General features: G+C 39.1%; 1 protein-coding gene across 5 annotated transcripts in view; it reads left to right on the top strand.

The window, feature by feature from the left end:
- Positions 1–13,685, top strand: part of LOC132824868 (plasma membrane calcium-transporting ATPase 1-like) — a 109,048-nt gene extending 95,363 nt beyond the window's left edge. For all 5 annotated transcript variants that reach the window (XM_060839673.1, XM_060839672.1, XM_060839675.1 and 2 more), the window contains exons 17-21: positions 3,905–4,118; positions 5,483–5,694; positions 5,792–5,899; positions 9,563–9,745; positions 12,531–13,685. In XM_060839673.1, the coding sequence (XP_060695656.1) occupies positions 3,905–4,118; positions 5,483–5,694; positions 5,792–5,899; positions 9,563–9,745; positions 12,531–12,839 (1,026 nt within the window). In that variant the 3' untranslated portion in view covers positions 12,840–13,685. The remainder of the gene's footprint in view (positions 1–3,904; positions 4,119–5,482; positions 5,695–5,791; positions 5,900–9,562; positions 9,746–12,530) is intronic.
- Positions 13,686–23,393: the final 9,708 nt, after the last annotated feature.

Raw genomic sequence — 23,393 nt, 5'->3', positions numbered from 1 at the left:
ATTAGATAAAGTATATTCCTGTTGGTGAAAGGAAAGGCTGGTTGTATTAGGAATGCTGGATGACTAAAGAAATTGAAGGTTAGGTTAAGAAAAAGGAAGCCTATATAAGGTATAGACAGGATAGATCGAGTGAATCCTTGAAGTATAAAGGAGGTAAGAGTTTACTTAAGAGGGAAGTCAGGAGGGCAAAAAGGGGACATAGCTTTGGCAAATAGAATTAAGGAGAAGCCAAACAGTTTTTACTTTTTTTTGTCCTTAAATGTATTTGTAACTCGAGAATATGGCCCCTCAAATCAGCAAAGTGGCCTTTGTGTGGAGCCACAGAAAATGGAGATACTTTATGAATATTTTTCCACCGTAAATACTGATGCAAAGGATATGGAAGATATAGACTGCAGGGAAATAGATGGTGACATCTTGCAAAATGTCCAGATTACAGGAGGAAGTGCTGGATGTCTTAACTGGTAAAGGGGGATAAATCTGCAGGACCTGATCAGGTGTACCCAAGAACTCTGTGGGAAGCTAGAGAAGTGATTGCTGGGCCCCTTGCTGAGATATTTGTATCATCAATAGTCACAGGTGAGGTGCTGGAAGACTGGAGGTTGGCAAATGTCACTGTTCAAGAAAGGTGGTAAGGACAAGCCAGGGAACTATAGACCAGTGAGCCTGACCTCAGTGGTGGGCAAGTTGTTGGAGGGAATCCTGAGGGACAGGATGTATATGTAATTAGAAAGGCAAGGACTGATTTAGGAATGGTGAACATGGCTTTGTGCATGGAAATCCTGTGTCAAACTTACTTCCTCAAAAAAAAACAATCAAGAGGATTGAGGGCAGAGTGGTCAGAGTGATGTATGTGAACTTCAGTAAGGTGTTCAAGGTTCCCCATGGGAGATTGGTTAGATCCCTCAGAACACAGGGAGAACCCACCATTTGGATACAGAACTGGTTCAAAGGGAGAAGACAGAGGGTGATGGTGGAGGATTGTTTTTCAGACTGAAGGCCTGTGACCAGTGGAGTGCCACAAGGATCAGTGCTGGGCCCTCTACCTTTTTTGTCATTTACGTAAGTGAGCATAGGAGGTACAGTTAGTAAGTTTGTAGATGACTCCAAAATTGGAGGTGTAGTGGACAGCGAAGAGGGTTACCTCTGATTACAAGATCTTGACCAGATGGGCCAATGGGCTGAGAGGTGGCAGATGGAATTTAATTCAGATAAATGTGAGTTACTGCATTTTGGGGAAGTAAGTCCTGCTAAGGTTTGTACACTTAATGGTAAGGTCCTAGGGAATGTTGCTGAACAAAGACCTTGGGGTGCAGGTTCATAGCTCCTTAAGTAGCGGCACAGGATGGTGAAGGAGGCATTTGGTATGTTTTCCTTTATTGGCCAGAGTATTGAGTACAGGAGTTGGGAGGTCATGTTGCAGCTGTGCAGGACATTGGTTAGGCACCTAATGGAGTGTTGCGTGCAATTCTGGTCTCCTTCCTATCGGAATGGTGTTGTGAAACTTGAAAGGGTTCAGAAAAAAATTACCTGGATGTTGCCAGGGTTGGAGGATTTGAGTGACAAGGAGAGGTTGAACAGGCTGGGCCTGTTTTTCTTTCCCTAGAGTGTTGGAGGCTGAGGGGTGACCTTGGAAGTTTACAAAATTTTAAGGAGCATTGATAGGATAAATAGACAGTCTTTGCCCCTTGGGTCTCACATCTTTCCCTTCTCACTAACCCCAGGGAAATGTTTTCATGCAGAGGGTGCTACGTGTATGGAATGAGCTGCCAGAGGAAGTGGTGGAGGCTGATACAATTGCAACATTTAAACGGCATCTGGATGGGTATATAAATTGGAAGGGTTTGGAGGGATATGGGTTGGGTGCTGGCGGTTGGGGATATCTGGTTGGCATGGACAAGTTGGACCGAAGGGTCTGTTTCCATACTGTACATCTGACTTTATTTATGGCAGCTCATTTCCCACACCAAAACCCTTTGGAAACATTGCCTTTTTAGGCCCCTTTTTAAATCATTTCCCCCTTAAACCGAAGCCCTCTAGTTTTGGACTGTTTGTGGTGAAAATGTCCTTGTGTATTCACCCTGTGCACCAAATGATTTTCTTAAACCTTGATAGGGTCACCCTTCAGCCTCCAGTGATAAAGGAGAAAAGCCCCAGCCTAATCAGCCTTTTCCTATAGCTCAAACCCTCCAAAACTGGCAACATTCTTGTAAACCCTTTCTGAACCCTTCAAGTTTCACAACATCCTTCCAATAACTGGGAGACCAATATTCCAAAAGTGCCCTGACCAAAGTCCTATACAGTCACAACATGGCCTCTGAACTCTGCACTCAATGCACTTAGCAATAAAGGCAAGCATACTAAATTCCTTCATACCCTGTCTACCTGCAACTCCAATTTCAAGAAACTATGAACCTGCAACCTTAAGAGCCTTTGTTCAGTAACACTCCTAGGACCTTAGTAGTAAGTATACAAGTCCTGACCTGATTTGCCATTCCCAAATGACCCCTCTTGTCTTAGTACTTACAAATTCTCAAGTTATTTTTCTTTATCATTGTCGTCATAACTGCTTTGGGAGTTTCTCTTCCCTACTGTAGCTTTTTTATGTACTCCTTGTCCTAGTGAACTTTTATGCACGCTGTCTAGGAGTTTAGGAACAATTCTATATTATTTCAACTTTCCATCTTTCAAAGAATATTGCAATAATTCCATTGGTGCTTTGTTTCCCAAACATGCCTGGAGTAAGTACATTTTCACTCCAAGTGCTTATAGATTCATTGGAGTTGAGATCAGTAAGTTTATGGTTCTGACTAGCAGTTTCCTTCTGTAAACAAAGAACAGCTAAAGTTGAGGGTACTAAACACTTGTGTATTCCTGCTCTACAATGCAAAGTCACCCTACATCAAATGGTAAAGTGATCATGTCAGTAACCCAGGACCCTGGGTCAGTCTGCAGATGTGGGTTGGAACCCTACCATTGTAGGTGGAATTTTAAATCCAATAAGTCTCTGAAATAAAAAGAAAAGCTAGCCTAATGGCAACCATATTAGCAGCATCTCTTGCCATGAAGATCCATCTCTTTGTAATTGGCAGTAACCTGCCATTTATGGAATATGGGCATAACAACAAAACCAGGCCAAGAATGAATGCCAGATTACCTTCCTTAAAGGCTGAATTAGATGGGTCTTCATGGCAAGAGATGATGCTAATATGGTTGCCATTGGGCTAGCTTTTTATTTCAGACTTGTTAGAGCAGAAATACACAAGTGTTTAGTACCCTCAACATGGGAAAGATCAGTCACTCTAACACAATGCAGCTGTTTTACTTGGCCAAAAGACGATGAAACTTAGATGTGCTTGCTTCTGTCCTTTGTTTTTTTTTGTCTGTGCCTTCTGGTCAGCAACGCTCAAAGATTGCAACTATGACCATTTACATGGTCCCAACCTAAAGGGCTCATGAATGTTTGATCTGTAGATACATTCTGTGGTCCACTATTTCAGAATACTGCTGTTTACTGCTTTGTTAATAGCCTTGAGAGCTGCAAATGGAGTGATAAATTCTCAAGTAGAAGAAAAGCCCTTGAGATATTTCTGCACAGTTAATTCTATTCACTGTTAGTATATACTAAGTAACCTAGTTAAGCCAGTCAGCTACTTCAACTTTCCATTGTCTTTTCTAACTAAGAACCATCTGAAAGACTGCCATGTGGAACAATGTTGTCAAACATTATTCTTCAAGGCTTGTGAAGTGTCTGGTGTGTTCAGAATTTTCTTGGTTGCACATCAAGTTAGTTGAAAATAAAGCATTCATGCTGCAATAATTCTGTTCCTCCAGAACTTGATCAAGTACTCTGAAATAATATGGTTCAATTGTTTATAAACATTAAAAATTGTTTGAATTTTAGGATTCTCCGTTGAAGGCTGTGCAAATGCTTTGGGTAAACTTGATCATGGACACGTTTGCATCGCTTGCTTTAGCCACTGAACCACCCACAGAAGCACTCCTGCTACGAAAGCCTTATGGCAGAAATAAACCGCTAATTTCTCGCACTATGATGAAGAATATCTTGGGTCACGCTGTCTACCAACTTGTCGTTGTTTTTACACTCTTGTTTGCTGGTAAGCAGTGTTGTGAATCCTCCAGCTTCAGAATTTTTAACTAGGATTTAAATGCCAGTGGCTTGAGGTTAACTAAAATAGTATTTAAGATTTTAGAAAAATGTTTTGATTTTGGATTACAAATGACTTCATCGGAGTTAATACTTGTAAGCTCTTTAAAAATCGGTAACTTAATTTATTTTTGGGATTAAAAAACTGGAGCTGAAATTAGGTTTACTATAACTTCCTCTAGGCTACATCAGAGGTCTGCATTATCTCTGCAGAGGTGGTTTTATCTTCCCAAATTCTAGAAAGAATTGCAAGTTTTAAAAACTGCAGCCCAGCAATTCATTAAAGAAATAAGAGATCCAAAGGTTAGGTAGGTGTTTGTTAGCCAGTGAACTAATGGGACCTATTATTGTACAGTTGGAGAAGGAATTGTTTCTGATTTTTTTTTTTTACAAAAGGGAAATCATTTAACTTCAAGAAAACCAGCAAGATAGAGGAAGGGATCCTGTAAATGTTTGAATTCTAATAAATCATCTTCTGCTAAAAGAGCGGGTCAGAGGCTATGAATACTAATGAGAAACTCCTACCTGACTCCCAAAAACCAGTCCACAAGACTGGAGTGAGCTAAATATTCCCCACTTAGCTGGATTGGTGCAGCTCCAACAACACTAAGCTTGGCACAATGAAGGACAAACCAGCCCACATCACATCCACAATCGACCACTCCTTCCTCCAACATCTGATGCATGCTGCTACTATCTACAAGATGCACTGCAGGAATTTACATAAATCCTTAAACTGCTCCTTCCACACTCCCAATCACTTTCATCTAGTAAGACAATCAGTGGGTACATGGGAACATATAACAGGTGGGCTGCAGTGGTTCAAGATGGCAACTAGGGTTGGGCAATAAATGTTGGCCAGCCAACAATGCTCACGTCCCACACATGAATAAATATGAAAATGTCTCTACTGTCTGGAGTTGGCTTGGTGTCTAAATTTCACAAAATATAGCAAAATGAAACCTGTTCAAGCACTGTGCTGAAATTCAGGAAAAATTAAAGATGTAAAGTTTTTCATGAAGTGAACTAGATAACTGTTGTGTGCTATGAAAATGAACCCAACCTGAATGCTGCTATTTGTTACTTTGTTTGATTGAAATCCCAAAGCTTCACTCTAGTTGTCCAGGTTAAATTTGCTGTGACCAATCACTTGGACATGAAGGGAAAGGCTATTTGGCTACAATAAGTAGCTTCCGTTGGAATTTAATTTTCAGATGGGGAAGGTTTGTTTTTAAGCTAAATTTATTTGACTTTGCAGAATTTGTAGCCATTTTGTATTCATACTTTTAAATGTAACCTTTTCAATTTTTTCAGGTGAAAAAATATTTGACATTGACAGTGGACGAAATGCTCCTCTTCACTCTCCCCCTTCAGAGCACTACACAATTGTATTTAATACATTTGTCATGATGCAGTTATTTAATGAAGTGAATGCTCGAAAAATTCATGGTGAAAGAAATGTTTTTGATGGAATTTTCAACAATATAATATTTTGTACAATTGTATTGGGAACATTTATTGTACAGGTAAGTGACTGCTTTGCTTTGACAAACTTATGCTAATATTTGAATTTAAATATTGCACTTCTTTGTTTGCAATTTCAATTTTATTTTTTTTAACCAGATCATTATTGTTCAATTTGGTGGGAAGCCATTTAGCTGTACTAAGCTAACAGCAGATCAATGGTTATGGTGCATTTTTCTTGGAATGGGAACACTAATATGGGGACAGGTAAGCAATTTGCTTTTAGTTGCCTTGCATTTTATTATAGGAACAGTTTGTCTTGCAGAGAAATCTTGTTTTGTTTTCAATGTACCGTTACTACAAGTCAGTTACCAGTTGGAAATAATTTGTCATAACATTGTGAATATTTGTCACGATCCCCTTCCTTCTGAAAAGAAAATTTGAATAAAAGGCAGAGTTGGTTTGTGAAGCATAGAATGTCTGTCTGGTTTCGATTGTTCAGTCTATTGTGATTTGTAAATTTGTCTAAGACTGGTCAGTGCCACTTTACAGAATTTGGTGATCTACATATTTCATGAAGTTTTCATGTTCTCTGGTGTTGAGGTTAATTATTTCAATGTTGGATTATATTGATAGTAATCTGGTCAATACTTAACCATTGTTTAAGTGTTCTAACCCTTTGGTGGCTGGTTTAACTAGATCACCAGCATCTACAAATTGTTAGGAACACTTAGGCATTTCACTGGACAAAATCTATGCTAAGCTTCATGGAGTTTCAATTTGACTTTTCATGTACTTAAGTACAATGAAAAGCTTTGTTTACAAGCAGTATAGACCTATCAAAATAAGTGAGGACATCCATTATGCTTTGGACCAGGTCAGACCCCCTCGAGGTAGCCGAAACCCAACTTTTCTAGCTGTTTTAAGCAGGTGTTAAGTGGATATTTCAGGAGTGATGCAGCAGGTGCAACCACTCCAGTTTTAAACAAAACCATTTTATTTGCAAGATTATTGAATGAAACACAAAGGAACAGAATATAGAATAACTTAACCTATTTAAAAACACACCATATTGTGTGACCTTCATAATTCTGTTCCAAATTCCTGCAATGATCCTCATAAACAGCTCTTGGCAAAAAAGGTAAAGTCTAACAGTCTTGCAAGGGAGAGATGGCAGAGATTCAGCATGGAACACCCTCCATGACTAGCAGCCTCAAACTGCCTGCTTGCTAAAAACCAAACCAGAAAAAAGTTGGGCTGGGAGAACCAGCCACACCCCATTATTGTATGTTTTCTTAACCTGAAAACTTTTTTTTTTCCCCCCCTGAGGCAGTATGTTTATAATCAAATTGGCCCTCGAACCTATCCGAACCAGACACATTAGAACTTCTAGGGTTATGACCCCTCTGGAAACAAAAACCAAGGACAACATTGTTAAAGGAGCAGCAGCATCGCACTTCATAGCATGGAAAAATAAACTTGGGCAGTAGCATACAGGTTACATCGCCTAAAGGTTGTGCAGTAGGAAAGTTCAACATTTTAACTAAATGCTGATCTTTTTATAGTCCATTCATCAGTCCAATAACAGCAGGGAAGAAGTTGTTCTTGAACCTGCTGGTGAATGTATTCGAGCTTCTGTATTCTACCTGATGGAAGAGGTCCTAGGAAAGCATTGCTAGGGATCCATGGCAGCAAGACGTGTAATAGAGCCCACAGATGGGAGGTTGGCTTCCATAATGTCGGGCTATGTACATAACCATCTGTCACTTTCTTAGCCCTGGGCAGAGCAGTTGCTGTACCAGGCTGTTAAACAACTGGACAGTATGCTTCAATGGTGCACTTTAAGTTGGTGAGGGACCTTTTTTTATGGTCATGCCGAATTTCCTATCTCATCCATTGATGTAGATAGGGTCCTGTTCTCCCTTTTTTGAAGTCGATCAGTTCTTTTAGTTGTCTGATTTTGGGAGAGGTTTTTCTCATTGCACCACATCAGCAAGCCTTCTATCATCCTCCTATATTCTGACTCGTTTGATATGTCCTACCCTGGTGGTAATCAACAAACTTGCAGATGTTTGTTCAGAATTTAGTAACATGGTAGTGGGTGTACAGGAAGTACAGTGGGAGACTGGGGATACATCTTTTGGGTGGGGGTTGGTGGCTTCAGTGAGCTGCATTGTGAAGTTGTAGTTAACGGTCTTCAGATTGCTGTTTGTGGGTCAGAAAGCTGAGGGTCATTTGTGGAGGGCAGAGATGAGACCTAGGTCTGAGTTGAGATCAGTCTAGAGGGGATAATGGTATTGACTACAGCTCTGCCTTCAATGAGTCTGACAGGTTGCCTTGTCCAGATGTTCCAGGCATGAATGCAGTGTTTGGGAAAGGACGTCCGCTGTGGAATGCTGTATCGGTAGATGGATTACAGGGGATTGAGGCAGAGTAGAAATTTATGTGGGTCATGACCAGCTATTCTAAGCACGGATTGATTGTGGAGGTCAGAGCCACTGGACTAGTCATTCTCCTTTAAGAGAAGTAACGAGGAATTTGAAGATAGCTAGTTTTTACTGTTTAAAACTAGCCCCTTTAACCAGACTGAACAATTAGTATGCCAACCACACTGCATCTTAAATGGTTTTTTTTTAAAAAGGGGGGTACTTGGGCAAAAGTGATTGGAGATAAGGATAGTTAAGAAGCAAAAGGACACCTCATTGAATCCTGTGGAATAATGCTATTGAACTGTTCCTCAGCAATTTTTCTCCCCTCAACATTTCCTTTTTGATTCATCTGTTAGCATGCATGAGTTTAGAAGTAGTGTTTTAAGCAAGAGAGTTATGTTCATTGCTCACCTTGTGTCGAGTCTGGAGGCTTTCTGCAGCTGTATTGTTCATGATCTGTCCAAAAGCAAATCTGAGAGCACCGCTGGCCCACGTTAACTGATACTTATTCTTGCTTTTGAATGAATAGCTTGTCTATAGGCAAAACTTCCATGAACACACAGTTTCAGCAATCATCTGTCTTCTCCTCTGCCCGTGCTCCCCTTCCCCTTCTCCTCCTCCTGCACCCCCCCCCCCCACCAATTCACCCACCTTGAAAAGGCAACAGTAAATATAATTGAGTTCCAGTGAGGTGTTCAAAACGCTCCTTCCAGTTTCCTTGGTTTAAAACAGTATCATTTTTCCATTTTTGTTCACATTATAAGGTACTTCTCAAAAGTATAAACCAACAGTTGGGAGCAGGAGTGGGATGTTTCACCCCTTATATCGGTCTTTAAGATCGCAACTAATTTGTAGTCTCAACACACTTTCATGGCTATCCCCAAAATCTTTTGACTCACTTGATGGCCAATAAACTCTTTACCTTTTAATTTTAATGATCCAACTTGCATTGTTCTACAGGGGGCACTTAAGAGTCAACATTACTGTGGGCCTGAAGTCACATAGGCCAAGTGAGGATGGTAATTTCCTTCCCTAAAGAACATTAGTGAGGTTTGGTTTTTCTGACCATCTAATGGATTCATGGTCATCATTAATTTCAGATTTATTTTCATTGAATTCAAATTTGACCATCTGCTGTGGTGGGATTTGAACCTGGGTCCTCAGAACATTTTATCTGGTCGTCTGGATTAACAGTTCTGCAATAATCCCAGTAGGCCATTGCCCCCTCCGTAGACAAGACTACATTCAATTTGCCTTCCTAATCACTATGTACCTGCTTAGATTCATCCTTTCAGTGTTGGTCTGCAGTCTCTCCCACTTATCCTTCTCTTGATGGGATGCTGATCAATTTTAAACATACAGACTTGAAGTTGAAATCTATAGTGTATTGAATAAGCTAATTTGAATTCTTTGAATAAGCGGTTTGAATTTCTACACTGAGTTGAGAAATATTTTAAGTGAAATTCAGTAGTTGACTTGAAACTAATGTTTCTGTTTATAGATGATTGCTACAATTCCAACAAGTCAGTTAACATTTCTCAAAGAAGCTGGACTTGGCACACAAAAGGAAGAGATACCAGAGGATGAGTTGGAAGAAGATATTGAAGAAATTGACCATGCAGAGAGAGAATTACGTCATGGTCAGATCTTGTGGTTCAGAGGTCTTAACAGAATACAGACTCAGGTATAAATGCAATATTATCAGCCATGCTCCTGTTGAATGGTAGAGCAAGCCCTTCACCTGTTCCAATTTTCTTATGGTCTTATTTACCTACTTTTTGGAATGGAAGAAAAGGCCTGTGCCAGGATTACCCCAGACTACTTTGCTTTTTATTAACTGTAACTCTACTGCTGTCCTGTAAACTCTTGCCTTTTAGTAATTTCTACTTGTGTATTATAGATCGGATGGTTTTTCTTTTTCTTCTTTCTTCTCTCTCTCTGAACAAGCTGTCACATTCTCTGGTTCCTTGCAGATGGATGTAGTGAATGCTTTCCAGACTGGAACTTCCTTTCAGGGAGCTCTAAGGCGGCAACCTTCCATCGCCAGCCAGCACCATGATGTAACAAATGTTTCTACCCCTACACATGTAGTGTTTACTGCTGCCACTACTGCTTCTACTACTGTGGGGTGTGAGTTTTTCTTAGTGCATGACATTAACATTTCCTGAACCACATGCCTAACGTTTCTCATTTTCTCCCTTAGTACCCTCCAAACTTCATTTGTTTCAGTCTGTTCATGCAGTTTTCTTATGTGGTCACCAAGTCTTCAGATTTTATTTTCTTTGAGGGTTAGAACTCTTTAAAACTTGCAGAAAAAAATTGAAGGCTGAAATGGTCCTGCCAAATTTCAATACATATTACATTAATATTCAAGTGCCTGTGTAAATGTTTGAGTATAAGCCCAGTTTTCAAGGTCCTTTTATTTCTAATATATAAAATGCCATTTTTAACAAATCCATAAACAATTGTTCTACTTATTAACTATAAATTTTTATCTCTACATTAATCAGATTCCGTGTTGGGCTGTATGTTGCATACTTTTTTCTAGGTCTACATGTTTTCTGTTACAGCAACAAGAATGAAACTGAACACTCAGCAGCTTTTTACAGCATTTGCCATATTATTTTATGGAACTCAACTAGATTTTCTTTCCTTGCCTAATGTGCCTGAGTTAGTAAATGATTGTGTGCAACATTTCCATGCAAACAGCCAAATCCATATTTCAAAGGAACAACAAGATCACACTGCTTTCTGGATTTACTGTACTTCAAACTAAATCATATCAACCATCTTTTTGACTTTTAATAGTTTAAGGGGTTTGGCTACTTGTTTCTGTCCTAGCCTATTTGTTTGTATTAAATATCTGTGCACTGGTTGAGTATTCTAAGAAGCAAGTTGTTCTGTTCAGTAGAATTGTGCTCAACTTGTGTAACTGACTGAAGTGTAAATCCTATGAATTCTTAAATGTCGTCTGTCTTGTGGTTTTTTAATCCAAAATTTTGAATTCCATAATTCTGAAGTTGATTAAAGCAAAGCCCATTTCTGGGATTGTCCAACTTGTGAATAGTTCTACTCCAGTTTAAGATGAATGATAAAACTGATTATGGTCCTTTTTTATCTCAATTGACTACCTGGATTGGTGTCAGGAAAGAAATGACTACTAAATTTTTTTTTTGGTATGTTCCAGACTAATTTGTGCTGCTTCTGAGCACAATGCATTCCGACCCAGGTTTGATAAATTAGCAAATCTGAAGGAAATTTGTAGTATTAGGAATGAAAAGATTTGTGTGGGGTGCTGGGAAAGCACAGCAGGTCAGGCAGCGTCAATAGCAGGAACATGAATATTCCAGGCAAAAGCTCTTCAGCAATCAACCCACTTCCCTGATGAAGGGCTTTTTGTCAAAGTCAATTCTCCTCCTCCGATGCTGTCTGACCTGTGCTTTTCCAGAATCCCAGACTTGACGACTGTAATCTTCAGCATCTGCAGTCCTCGCTTTAGCCTAATGAAAAGAGCTTAGCTTTGTTTGAAATATTCTGTAAATATCTTTGCTCATCACAGTTCAAATTCTGTAGTGATGGAATAATCCTGTTTGACTTTATGTATTGAATTCCAGGTTGATAAAAGTAATTTTTCTGAAAAGAAATCCAATCTGTTTTCCTGACCAAGCAGATTATCGTGCAAGGACAGTAACAGGACTACTTCTAGACCTGTTGAGGAAACATAAGCACCTAAAACATTTGCTACTTTTGAAATTCATTCTTTTCATCAGATCAATGATCAGAAGTCTAATAGCAGACATTGTATGATAACAGTAAACTATATATATTTGTATGAAATTTTTGCTTTATAAAGTCTCTGAATGCATTGGCCTTTCTTCTCCACCTGTTTCTCTCCCTTCTGCCCTCAACCTCGTCATTCTTTCTCCTCCTCTTCTCCTCCCCCCCCCCCCCCCCCCCATAAAAATTTAAATTCCATGTAAATGGCAATGGGCATATACATGAACATTTGCACAGGTTCTACTTAGGATTTTCGCATGTTCCATTTTCTTAATGCTGTGTTTATCTTAGGCTTGGCTTTTTATCATAGTCAGTGGCATCCTAAACCCACGCATGAGGTGGTCCTGTTTTGTAGCTCATGTTTTGCATTTTTGAAAATTTTTGGTAAAGTGAGGTTCATGAATCTTGGGAGCTGGTAAGTATTGCTGCATTAACTGCTTTGTTTGTATTTTATGGTACATCAGCTTAAGTGCTTACACCAAGGTAACATGCTTGTTTAAAGATTTTTATTTACTGTTCTAAACTGTCTTAAGTTCTTTCCAGTTCTTCAACTTCCACTGCATACTGCACGATACAGATTTCAAATGTTGCTATGTAATTGGATTTCAACCCAATGCAGCTTAATCATTCTGTAACATTATCAGACCTATCCGTTACTTCAAACATCTGACACTATGTATATTTTCTTACAGCTCAGAGTGGTGAATGCATTCCGTAGTTCCTTGTATGAAGGATTAGAGAAACCAGAATCTCGCAGCTCAATCCACAACTTTATGACGCATCCAGAATTTAGAATAGAAGATTCTGACACTCACATCCCTCTAATTGATGAAAGTGGTGATGAAGAAGCACCAACAAAACGTGATACCTCACCTGGATTATCTCTCAATGAAAACAACAATGCTGTTGACAGTGGGATCCATCTTACAATCAACACAAGCAAGTCTGCTACCTCTTCAACCCCAGGAAGCCCACTACATAGTCTGGAAACGTCTCTCTAGTGTAAGCAGAATGTTAACAGACTAGATCTAGTGAGCTACAAGAAAAGAAAATTGGGTCTTTTTACACTGTGTGATTGACAAGATATTCTTGTCTTGGACTTCAACAGAAGACACACCAAGAATGTAGATACTTAAGCTTTCTGCCAGACTAAGGGTGCTTTTGGAACTCCAAGTGACACACCAACCTGGTATAAAAATGACTTGCTTTGAGGATTTGTTCTGTAACAGAGGATGAAAAATCAACTTGTAAGAATTGTCCTGAGCAGTGTGTTAGCTGAACTTTTAGTTTTTCTTGATTTTTCTGGATGGTGTTTTTCGGGCCCTGCCTCATTGATACTTTAATTTCTGCTACTTGGCTGTTAATATTTTTGAATTATTTATGTTTTAAATGACGCAGTTCTGTTTACAAGGTTTGTAGATACTTCTGTTTGTAGGTAGGTGGCTTCCTGACACACGATGCAGAGAAACTAATCCTTCAAATACTACTGGTATTTTCAGGAAAAAGGGTGTTTCAATTGAAACTGTACTAAATATGCCTGTGATTTACTTGTTAAATATTGTAGATAAAAAGCATAACTTGTAGCCAAATAGATAACACTACTAACATACAATACTTAAGCATTGTTTTATGGTCCCTTTCCCAATGAAGCCCCTAAATACTTGCACAGATTTTTCAATGATTGTTTCAGAATTTAGTTTCTCAGTTTCTGGGAAATGAACTGCAAAGATTTTCTCTACACAAATGAGTATGGGTGAAATGTTCAGTGGAAGAAAACAGCCATGTATAATGAGATTCTTCAGAGTATTTGTCAACTCATCAAATGGATTAAATCAAATGCATCATAACTTTAGTCTATCTGTGTTTGTCCTTAGATGTTAGATTTGTTCAAATGTGAGCACGGTTTTTTTGGTACTTAAATTTGCTATTCTTCTAGCACCAGTGCTGATAACTTTGAAAATCTGTTCTTTTATAGCATTCTTTGTTTAATGGTTCAATAGAGTATCTTTCTCCAGTTAATCATTTTTTTTCTGCCCTTTGGGCATATCAGAAATTATCAGGGGTAGAGCACAATGCATTGCATCATGTAAATACATTTGATTTCAAAGTGGATAACCTTTTTGTGGATCATGATTTTAAATGAAAAGGCTGGAGTACAGTGCAAACTACGGAATCATTCAGCTGCACTGGTTTTCTACATGGTGCATTTTGATAAATTCAGATGTTTTAGAAATGGCGTGGGGTGGGATGATTGGCAAAAAATCCAAAGTCATTGTGACATCCCTTAGGCAGGGGAACTCCACAACTGCTTCAGTGAGGCAGTGTAGTAATGTTTCTGCACTTGTGTAGATAAATGTATATAAGAGCTAATTTTCTTTGAACATCCCACTGAATTAACTTTCAGAAATCCTGCTGCAATTTGGTGCTTTCAGAAAAGACAAGTACACAAATAGTAAAGATTTTGGAGGGATATGGAGCAGGCAGGTGGGACTAGATTTAATTTGGGATTAAGTTCAGTATGGACTGATTGGACCAAGGGTGTCTCTCCATGCTGTATGACGCCATGTAATATATTTCAGTGTTACAGAAAAGCATTACATTTTTCTCGTAATGTGATGGGGTGGCAGGGGAAGGGGTACTTGAATATCTCAAATTGTACAACTAGATATTTGGGTTATAAACTTAACTCCCTATGTATCCCAAACACTTTGCAGGTTTGGAAAAACAAAATATAAAGTCTCGTACTTAGCATTGTGTCCCATTTTTGGCCAGTTATAATAATTTATATATTACTAATGCCAGCAGCGTGTCTTTTTTGGAACAAATTATTAAATGTTTAAGCAATCAACTAAAATGTCAAATTTCCTTGTGTCAGGTGTTCTTTAACTTGTACAAAATGTGTGCTATGGGAGGTATATTGTACTGTAATGGCAACCTTTGGATGGATGATCCAAGATGCTACTGTTGTAGCGATATTTAAAATGGAAAATGTGCCTGTGGATGAGTTTCTAACGGGTACATATTTCAAGAAATGAGTTCAATTAAGATGAACACTAATCAAAATTAGACTGTAAAGACAATGTACAAAGCTGTTAAAAGCTGCATGCCTTCTGTTATTGAGCACTTTGCAATTTTATATTGAAATTTAGTACAAATTGTTATATAACAAGGCCAATTTCTCAATCACTTGTCTACCTGCTGAGTCTAAACTACATTGTGTACTCCAGCGATGTCTGAAATTCCCTAAACTTTATACACTTTTTTTTGAGCTTCTGCAGTTGACCAAATCTTTTGGTCATCCACTTTCTTGATTTATCTACCGCTTGGCATCAAATTGTCTGCAACAGCTTAGGACACTTTTTTAAAATTATATTAAATACACATTTTGAGTTCTGATACCTTGTTTGTTTGTCTTCAAAATGAGCTAATAAATTTAAACAGCCCTTCTTAATCTGTCATATCCAACTGCATTGCCAATTTATTATTTGCTGTTGTCTAGTATCAACTAAATTGCATATCTCCAATATTCATTTCTGATCATTGTGTACTAATGTTTCCTCAGCAAAATTGAAAACTCCATTAATTGATTAACAATGCTAACCAATTGGAATACTGAAATACTTAATATATAACTGATCTGAAGGATGTCCAGTCATAGGACATATTAAGAATAAATCTGATTTTAGTTCCTGATCACTACAGAAAGTGCTCCATTTATGTAGGGTTTTTTTATACAGAGCTGATAGGATGTGATTCCTCTGCATGTTAATTAGAAATCATGAACTGATTTTTGGACTGTACAAAACAAATGTTTAGTTTTTAAGCTGCTTACCAAGTTGACAACAACTGGAAGTCTAGTAAAACTCATAACTGTACAAATCCATACACCTTTTATGGCATCTGACAAACTCTCCCGTTCAAGAAGGGAAGTGATTTGAGAAGTTAGCTGTTTGTAGTAGAAAAACAATTCTAAAACTGGAATGTGGGTCTGCATGATCAATTGTACCATTGTAAATCAAAATTGAATTGATAGTTCTCATTGTCGTCTCTTCAAATCAACTTATTTTGGTGCATAAACCAGCATCTTTAATTTTCTATCTGCATTTCCTTGGAACAATCCTGCATAAAGTTTGGAAGGACTAGCTTTGAGTGTTGCTCCATCAGGTAGCTGTGGAGCAGGACCATTAGACAATTTTATAGTTTTTAAAAGAAAAAAAAAACTAACAAACAACAGCAATCTAGGTTGGTTCAATACATTTAAGTCTTTCATTTTTTTTTGAATGGATGGCAGGTTTCAGTTCATTCACGTGTAAATCCCAGCATTTAAGTCCTGTTCGAGATAGTTGAAATCTCTTATGTTAAATTCTGACAATGCATTAAAAGGTGTGAGGTTAAAGTCGGTTTCCCAATCTTGGGTCAGACTGGTTCTATTTCCAGTGTAACATTTTATAAATACCCATGGGTTAACTGTCTACAGGCTCAAAGCGCACAATCTGCAAATGCAAATTCGCCCCATAGACTTTGCGTTCATGAGTGAGAGAGATTCTCAGAAGTCTGAGGTGAATTTGCATTTACAGACACATTTCTCCTTTGTTTTTCCACAATCTGCAGGCAGTCGATCCATTTTTTAATATTTTTTATAAATTCCACTTTGGAAATAGAATCGAATCTGACTCCAGATTAGGAAACACATGCTAACATTTCGCCTTTTTAATATGTTGTCAGAGCTGAAATCTTTTTCTTTGTAACATGTTAAGTTATCTTGAATGTGTCTTAAATTCTGGGATTTATGTGAATGAATCAAAACATCATTCTCTTTCATAACAATGAAAGACTTGTATTGAACAAACCTAGTTTACTGTTTGTTTCAATTACTTTTTAACTATAAATTGTCTTATGATCCTGTTCCCCAGCTAACTGATGGACCAGTGCTTCCAAATAAATCTGTGGAGTATAACCTGGTTTGGGTTTTTAACTTCACCCCAGTCCAATGCCAGTTCCTCTACATCTATCCTAGACAGATTTCTGAGCTTATTTATCTTGGCATAGGATAAATATGTCCTCCAAAAGATAGCGTTGAGGACCTTTTTTTTTTCATTTTAAAGGTGGGAGGGATCTGGAACTGTTCAAGGGTAGTAGTGATGAATCAACTTTCTCTGCTTGAACTGGTTTTTATTTTTTTTTAAAAAAGAAAATCAGCTGGGCTGTAGACCTAATGGATGAAGGCGAGATTAGGTTGGGTGACTGTATATTGACCCCCAACAGACTTTTTTTAATCCAAGGATGTGAGTGTAGTTTAGAAATGTCAACATGTTGATGCCTGATTTCTTTGAACTGCTGCAGTCCGTCTGCTGTTTCTACTGGGCAGGTATTTATGAACAAATTTTGAAAGGCCAGTGATGGGAGTTCTGTCAGGATGGTATGTGGCTTGTCAGTGTTCCCACACTTCTGCCCTTGTCCTCAAGTTTTGGTTTTAGAAGATGCTGACAGTGGTCTTGGTTGGTTGTTGTCGTGCATCATACATATGCAGTGGCAACCTACACATTTTTATGTTCTCCACCACTAATATATCATGAATTATGAGCAGAAATAGACACCTAAAACCTGTTCTAATCTCCAATAAGATCATGGCTGATTTACATCACATTCCCACCTTAACTCTCTCTTTTTCCCCCCCTTCCCCCAATCAAATTTACCTACCTATTCCATACCATTTAGGTACACACCCAAAAAGGCTATAGAAGCAGTGTTCCAACAATGTTGCCACCTTCTATGCCCCTCTTTTTTTTTTTTAATTTGAAAAATGACCATTGTTTTAATTCTCCAACGAGATGTACATTTCACATGTAAAGATACCTCCAGATATAATGTTGCAAAGTAAATTAGCCAAGGGGCAAACTGTAGCCTCCACCTTGCTGCAGAGTGAGCTGAACATCTAATCTAATCATCGATGGTTTATATTACTTAGTATGGAAACAGGCCCTTCGGCCCAACAAGTCCACACCAACCCGCCGAAGCGCAACCCACCCATACCCCTAATCTAACACTACAGGCAATTTAGCACAGCCAATTCACCTGTCCCGCACACCTGGAGGAAACCCACGCAGACACAGGGAGAACATGCAAACTCCACAGTCAGTCACCTGAGGTGGGAATTGAACCCAGGTCTCTGACGCTGTGAGGCAGCAGTGCTAACCACTGTGCCACCGTGCCGCCCGAATGGTAGACATCAGGATGATGGGGATTTGGTGCTGAAAATGCATTGAATGTCGTGATGAGATTGAGATTTTTCTCTTTGAAATGGTCATAGCCTAGCACTTGTCATCCCATCTTATTGTGACCTTTATTGTCTCTATGGCATGACTTCTCAGGAGTTCCACAGTAATGTGAAAAGAAGACAGTTAAGATGTATGATCCACTGGTCTGTTTTGTCTGGGCCTTCACTTCTTGGCCAGCTAAGCTTTTTCTGTTTTGGAGATGCCAGTGTTAGACTGGGGTGTACAAAGTATAAAAATCACGCCATCAGGTTATAGTCCAACAGGTTTAATTGGAAGCACACTAGCTTTTGGGATGCTGCTCCTTCATGTGATTTGTGGAGGTGAACTGCATGAATTCATGTAAAACTGTTATCTCACTTTTTAGATTAGAATCTAAGCATCATGACAGAACACAGGGTGCTAACACCTTCAACATATTGTCTAGATAACACCGATTGTTACAACAAACCTAAATGCAACTTTAAGTTTTGTTCTTTTACACATGGAAGAAATGAAACTATCATGGTATTTGAACAGATGAAAGACTCTGTATAATTTCAGTTACATTATAAATTCTGTGCCTTACAATTGTCCTCCACAATCACCTGAAGGAGCAGAACTCCAAAAGCTAGAGTGCTTCCAATTAAACCTGTTGGACTATAACCTGATATGATTTTTAACTTTTTTTTTGTTTCTGCTGGTCTCTCTTCCAATGCCCTTCAATACAGCCTGATAGTCTTGTAACAAAAGATTGCGTGCTCAGGCGGTTGTGACAAATAGCTGTTTTCACAGTGTAAGGAGGTCTTTTGAGACCACGTACCCACTGACTATAGTTAAGGTAGTGAATTCATTGCTAACCCAATGACATATATGCTGATTAAACTAGTATCTTCCAGGTTTACCAGTGATCTTATCCTGACCAGATGCTGAAGATATAAGACAGTGATCATCTATTTCTCTCCATTTGTTGAACACCTCTTAAGCTATAAGAGACTAGAAAATCTTGTTAACTCACCTCAGTTGCTTAGGAGAAGATCAAGGTTGTAAAATCTCTACCTTTTTTTGGAGGAGGTTGGGGGGGATTCAAAGGAGATGAGACTTTTTTTTAAAACCCCTAACATAGCAAGGTTAGATCTCATGGAATACAGGGAGAACTCTCCATTTGTATACAGAATTGGCTGAGAAGTAGACAGGGGGATGGTGGAGGGTTGTTTTTTTTTTCAGACTGGAGGCCTGTGACCAGTGGAGTGCCACAAGGATTGGTGCTGGGTCCTCTACTTTTTGTCATTTACATTAAATTGATTTGGATGTGAGCATAAGTATAGTTGGTAAGTTTGCAAATGACACCAAAATTGGAGGTGTAGTGGACAGCAAAGAGGGTTACCTCAGATTACAACAGGATCTGGACCAGATGGGCCAATGGGCTGAGAGAAGTGGCAGATGGAGTTTAATTCAGATAAATGCGAGGTGCTGCATTTTTGGGAAAGCAAATCTTAGGACTTACCATTAAGTGTATAAGATCCTAGGGAGTGTTGCTGAGCAAAGAGACCTTGGAGTGCAGGTTCATAGCTCCCTGAAAGTGGAGTTGCAGGTAGATAGGATAGTGAAGAAGGCGTTTGGTATGCTTTCCTTTATTGGTCAGAGTATTGAGTACAGGAGTTGGGAGGTCATGTTGCAGCTGTACAGGACATTGGTCAGGCCACTGTTGGAATATTGCGTGCAATTCTGGTCTCCTTCCTATCAGAAAGATGTTGTGAAACTTGAAAGGGTTCAGAAAAGATTTACAAGGATGTCGCCAGAGTTGGAGGATCTGAGCTACAGGGAAAGGCTGAACAGGCTGGGGCTGTTTTCCCTGGAGCGTCTGAGGCTGAGGGGTGACCTTTTATAGGGGTTTACAAGATTTGAGGGGCATGGATAGGGGTTTACAAGATTGAGGGGCATGGATAGGATAAATAGTCTTTTCCATGGGATTGTGGAATCTGGAACTAGAGGGCATAGGTTTAGGGTGACAGGAAAGATACGAGACCTAAGGGGCAACTCTTTATCACAGGGTGACATGTATGGAATGAGTTGCCAGAGAAAGAGGCTAGTACAATTGCAACATTTAAGAGGCATTTGGATGTGTATATGAATAGGAAGGGTTTGGAGGGATATGGGCTGGGTGCTGGCAGGTGGGACGAAATTGGGTTGGGATATTTGTTCGGCATGGATGGGTTGGACCAAAGGGTCTGTTTCCATGCTGTACATCTGACTCTGAATTGTCTGCATGAAAAAATCCAGCAGTGTGCCTTTTTGACCTCAGATGCAAGATAGGCCTGAATTTCTTTTGACAAGGAATTATAGTTGTAGTGTTTTTTTTTGTGAAATGCAAATATTCTTTTGAAAGCAGAATTTAGATATCAACTGGATAGAAACATTTTAGTTCTATTATTTAGCTTTCAAGTATCAGGACTGAAATATTGGATGAAAGTGACCTCCAGATTCAATGCAGTCAGTATTGGATTAGGCAAATCAACAGACAGTTGATCAAGTTTTATTACAGTACCTCAAACTATTTTCCAATAAAACCAATTTTACCTTGCTGTTACCTTTATAGGCAAAGTTTAGCTGTACTACATCCCATGTATGAATATATTTAAAATGAGCAAATTTGCCCACCACAATGGATACAGCGAAACTATGATTTGAATTTGTATTAGCTGAACATATTATATTGAATTACTTGTTTGTCAAAATACCCACATCTCTACTCTGGCCCTACACAACCTGCTCCTAACTTCAGTGAATTTATTTTTTTTGGATATTGATTTTTTTTTATTGTCCTTCTCCAGTTTCTTCCCACTTAAGGTATTAAAAGAATCTCCCATTAGTTTCACAACCTCATTTCCTGGCCTCTGCTTCCACCTCCCTCACCATGAATGAAATAAGCAATTCCCCATACCCTGCAGGATGGTTGGAAAAAGGTTGGTTTTCAAAGTAGCAAGGAAGTGTTAAGACCATAACTTAGTGGAAGTAAGGCAATGCAGCCCACTGAGTCTACTCTGCCATTCAATCATGGCTGAAGGGAATTTCAACACTATTTACCTGCACTCTCTCCATATTCCTTGCAAGATTAAGAATTTATCAATCTTTGCCTTGAAGACATCTAACGTCCCAGCCTCCACTATGCTGTGGTAATGAATTCCACAGGCCCACCACTTAAGTGTTCCCATTAGCCACACCTGCATTCATCTAGCTGAACTCATTCTGACTTGGGAGAAACTCTTAAAAGTTAAAGATGTGACCATGGATACCTGTCATTTCACATTTGTCTATCTTTGGGAATGTGGAACATTCCTTTTTTGATAAATCAATGATGTAATTTTTACTGACTGCAACAGATGAGAAATTGTAAAAATTTATCTGTTTTACTTCCAATTTGTATCCTTCCCTCACCTGGGCCATCTGACCTTTTCTGGTGCTTTTTGTGTTGAATTCTGGGATTTGTTATCCACCAGTATCCACTATAAACCTGCTGGCTTCTACAAGGACTCAATTTAATTTCACTTAGTTTCTGTCTCTTCCACAGTGCCTCTGACGTCATTTTTCTAATGCAAGGATTTCCTCCACTGCCACAGTGCTTTTCTCTTCCCAACCTCTTCCTGCCACCCTTCCACCCCTGAGAATAAGATTCCACTTGTCCTCAATTTGTGTCTTAGCATATAATCACAGAAGGCTTAACACTTGCTATTTGCCACTGCCATCCTGACTGTCCAAGGTCTCAAAACCATTTTCCAGGTCCACCAATTTTCTTGTACTAAATTGTCTGTTGTACTGTGTTCACTTTATGCAGTCTCCATTAATATTGGCAAAATTAAATGTGGACTTGGGCATCACATTGGGATTAGCATGTTTTGAGAAGATTCGTAGCTCAAGTTGAGGTTTTGGATGTAAGGTTGCTCGCTGAGCTGCAGGGTTCACTTCTAGATGTTTCATTACCCTACTAGGTAACATTATCAGTGGGCCTCAGGCAAAGCAATGCTGAAAATTCCTGTTTTCTATTTGTTTTAGGTTTCTTTGGATTGGTGACGTTTCCTGTGTGAACTTCCTGTTCCTTTTTTCTCAGGGGGTGGTAGATGGGGTCTAACTCATTCCTAGAAGCATGGCATTCCATTTGGAACTGTATCAACAAACACCATTGAGTTAGACCCCCGTTTACCACCCCCCTCAAAAGGAACAGGATGTGAGTTCAACTGCAGGAAATAGCAGCACAGGAAATGACATCACCAACCCAAACATAATGCTGGAAATTCCTGCTTTCTACTTGATTTTGCCTGAGGTCCACTGAAGATGTTACCTAGTAAAATAACAATGTCTGAAAATGAACCTTATAGCTCAGTGAGCAAACACAACATCCCAATGCATGCTTTCTATAAATTATAAACCAAGAACAGGCCCTCCAACCCTGTGCTGATCCAGATCCTCAGGTTTATAGATAATTTTCCAAGGCTTTATATACCACTGCTCCTTGCCTAGTCATCTGTCTAGATAGACCCTAAATTGTGCTTACCTCTACCAGCTCTACTGCCAAAGTACCCACTACCCTCTGCATAAAGAACTTTCTATGCATTTCTCCCTTAAATGTTATCCCTTACCTCGAACTTGTGACACCAATTAAGTTTTCCCCTACTCTCTTTGGGGGAGGGAGAGAAAGAACAGAAGAGAGTGGAGGAGAGGGGAAGGGAAGAGGAAATGCTTTTTGCTATTTATACTCAAGATTTTGTATAGCTGACAATATAGACCATCAGGTCTCCTCTTCTTTCTTCTCTTTCCATCTATCTATCTATCTATCTATCTACTTTGTTGCCTGGCATGGAGTGCACTAGCTACATTCTGGTGAACCTGGTCTGTACCCTCTTGAAAGCATCCGTATCCTTCTAGTGATGTAGTGACTTGAGCTCTGCAGTATTCCAAATATGGCCAAACCAAAGTCCTATACAACTAATAGGACCTGCTAACCCTCATATTCTATGCTTTGCTTCATGAGATAGGGTATAATCATATATTGTCTTGACCCCTATTGATTTGCATTGTCACCTTCAGGTTACAATAGATCCAAACACCCAGATCTCTCTCCACTAATTTTTCCCAGGAATTTTCTTATTTACTGTATGGTTCACTTTTGAATTGGATCTTGCAAAATGCATTACCTTGCATTTGTCTAGCGTGAATCTCACTGACCCTTTCTCCACCCAACTCTCCACTCTATCTGTATTCTGCTGTATATGCTGACAGTCTGCTTCATTATCTCTCCAGATA

Source organism: Hemiscyllium ocellatum, chromosome 19 (genome assembly GCF_020745735.1).
Source record: "Hemiscyllium ocellatum isolate sHemOce1 chromosome 19, sHemOce1.pat.X.cur, whole genome shotgun sequence".
NCBI lineage: Eukaryota > Metazoa > Chordata > Chondrichthyes > Orectolobiformes > Hemiscylliidae > Hemiscyllium > Hemiscyllium ocellatum.
The sequence above is the reverse complement of the archived record's forward strand: the minus strand, read 5'-3'. Positions and strand labels throughout refer to the sequence as shown.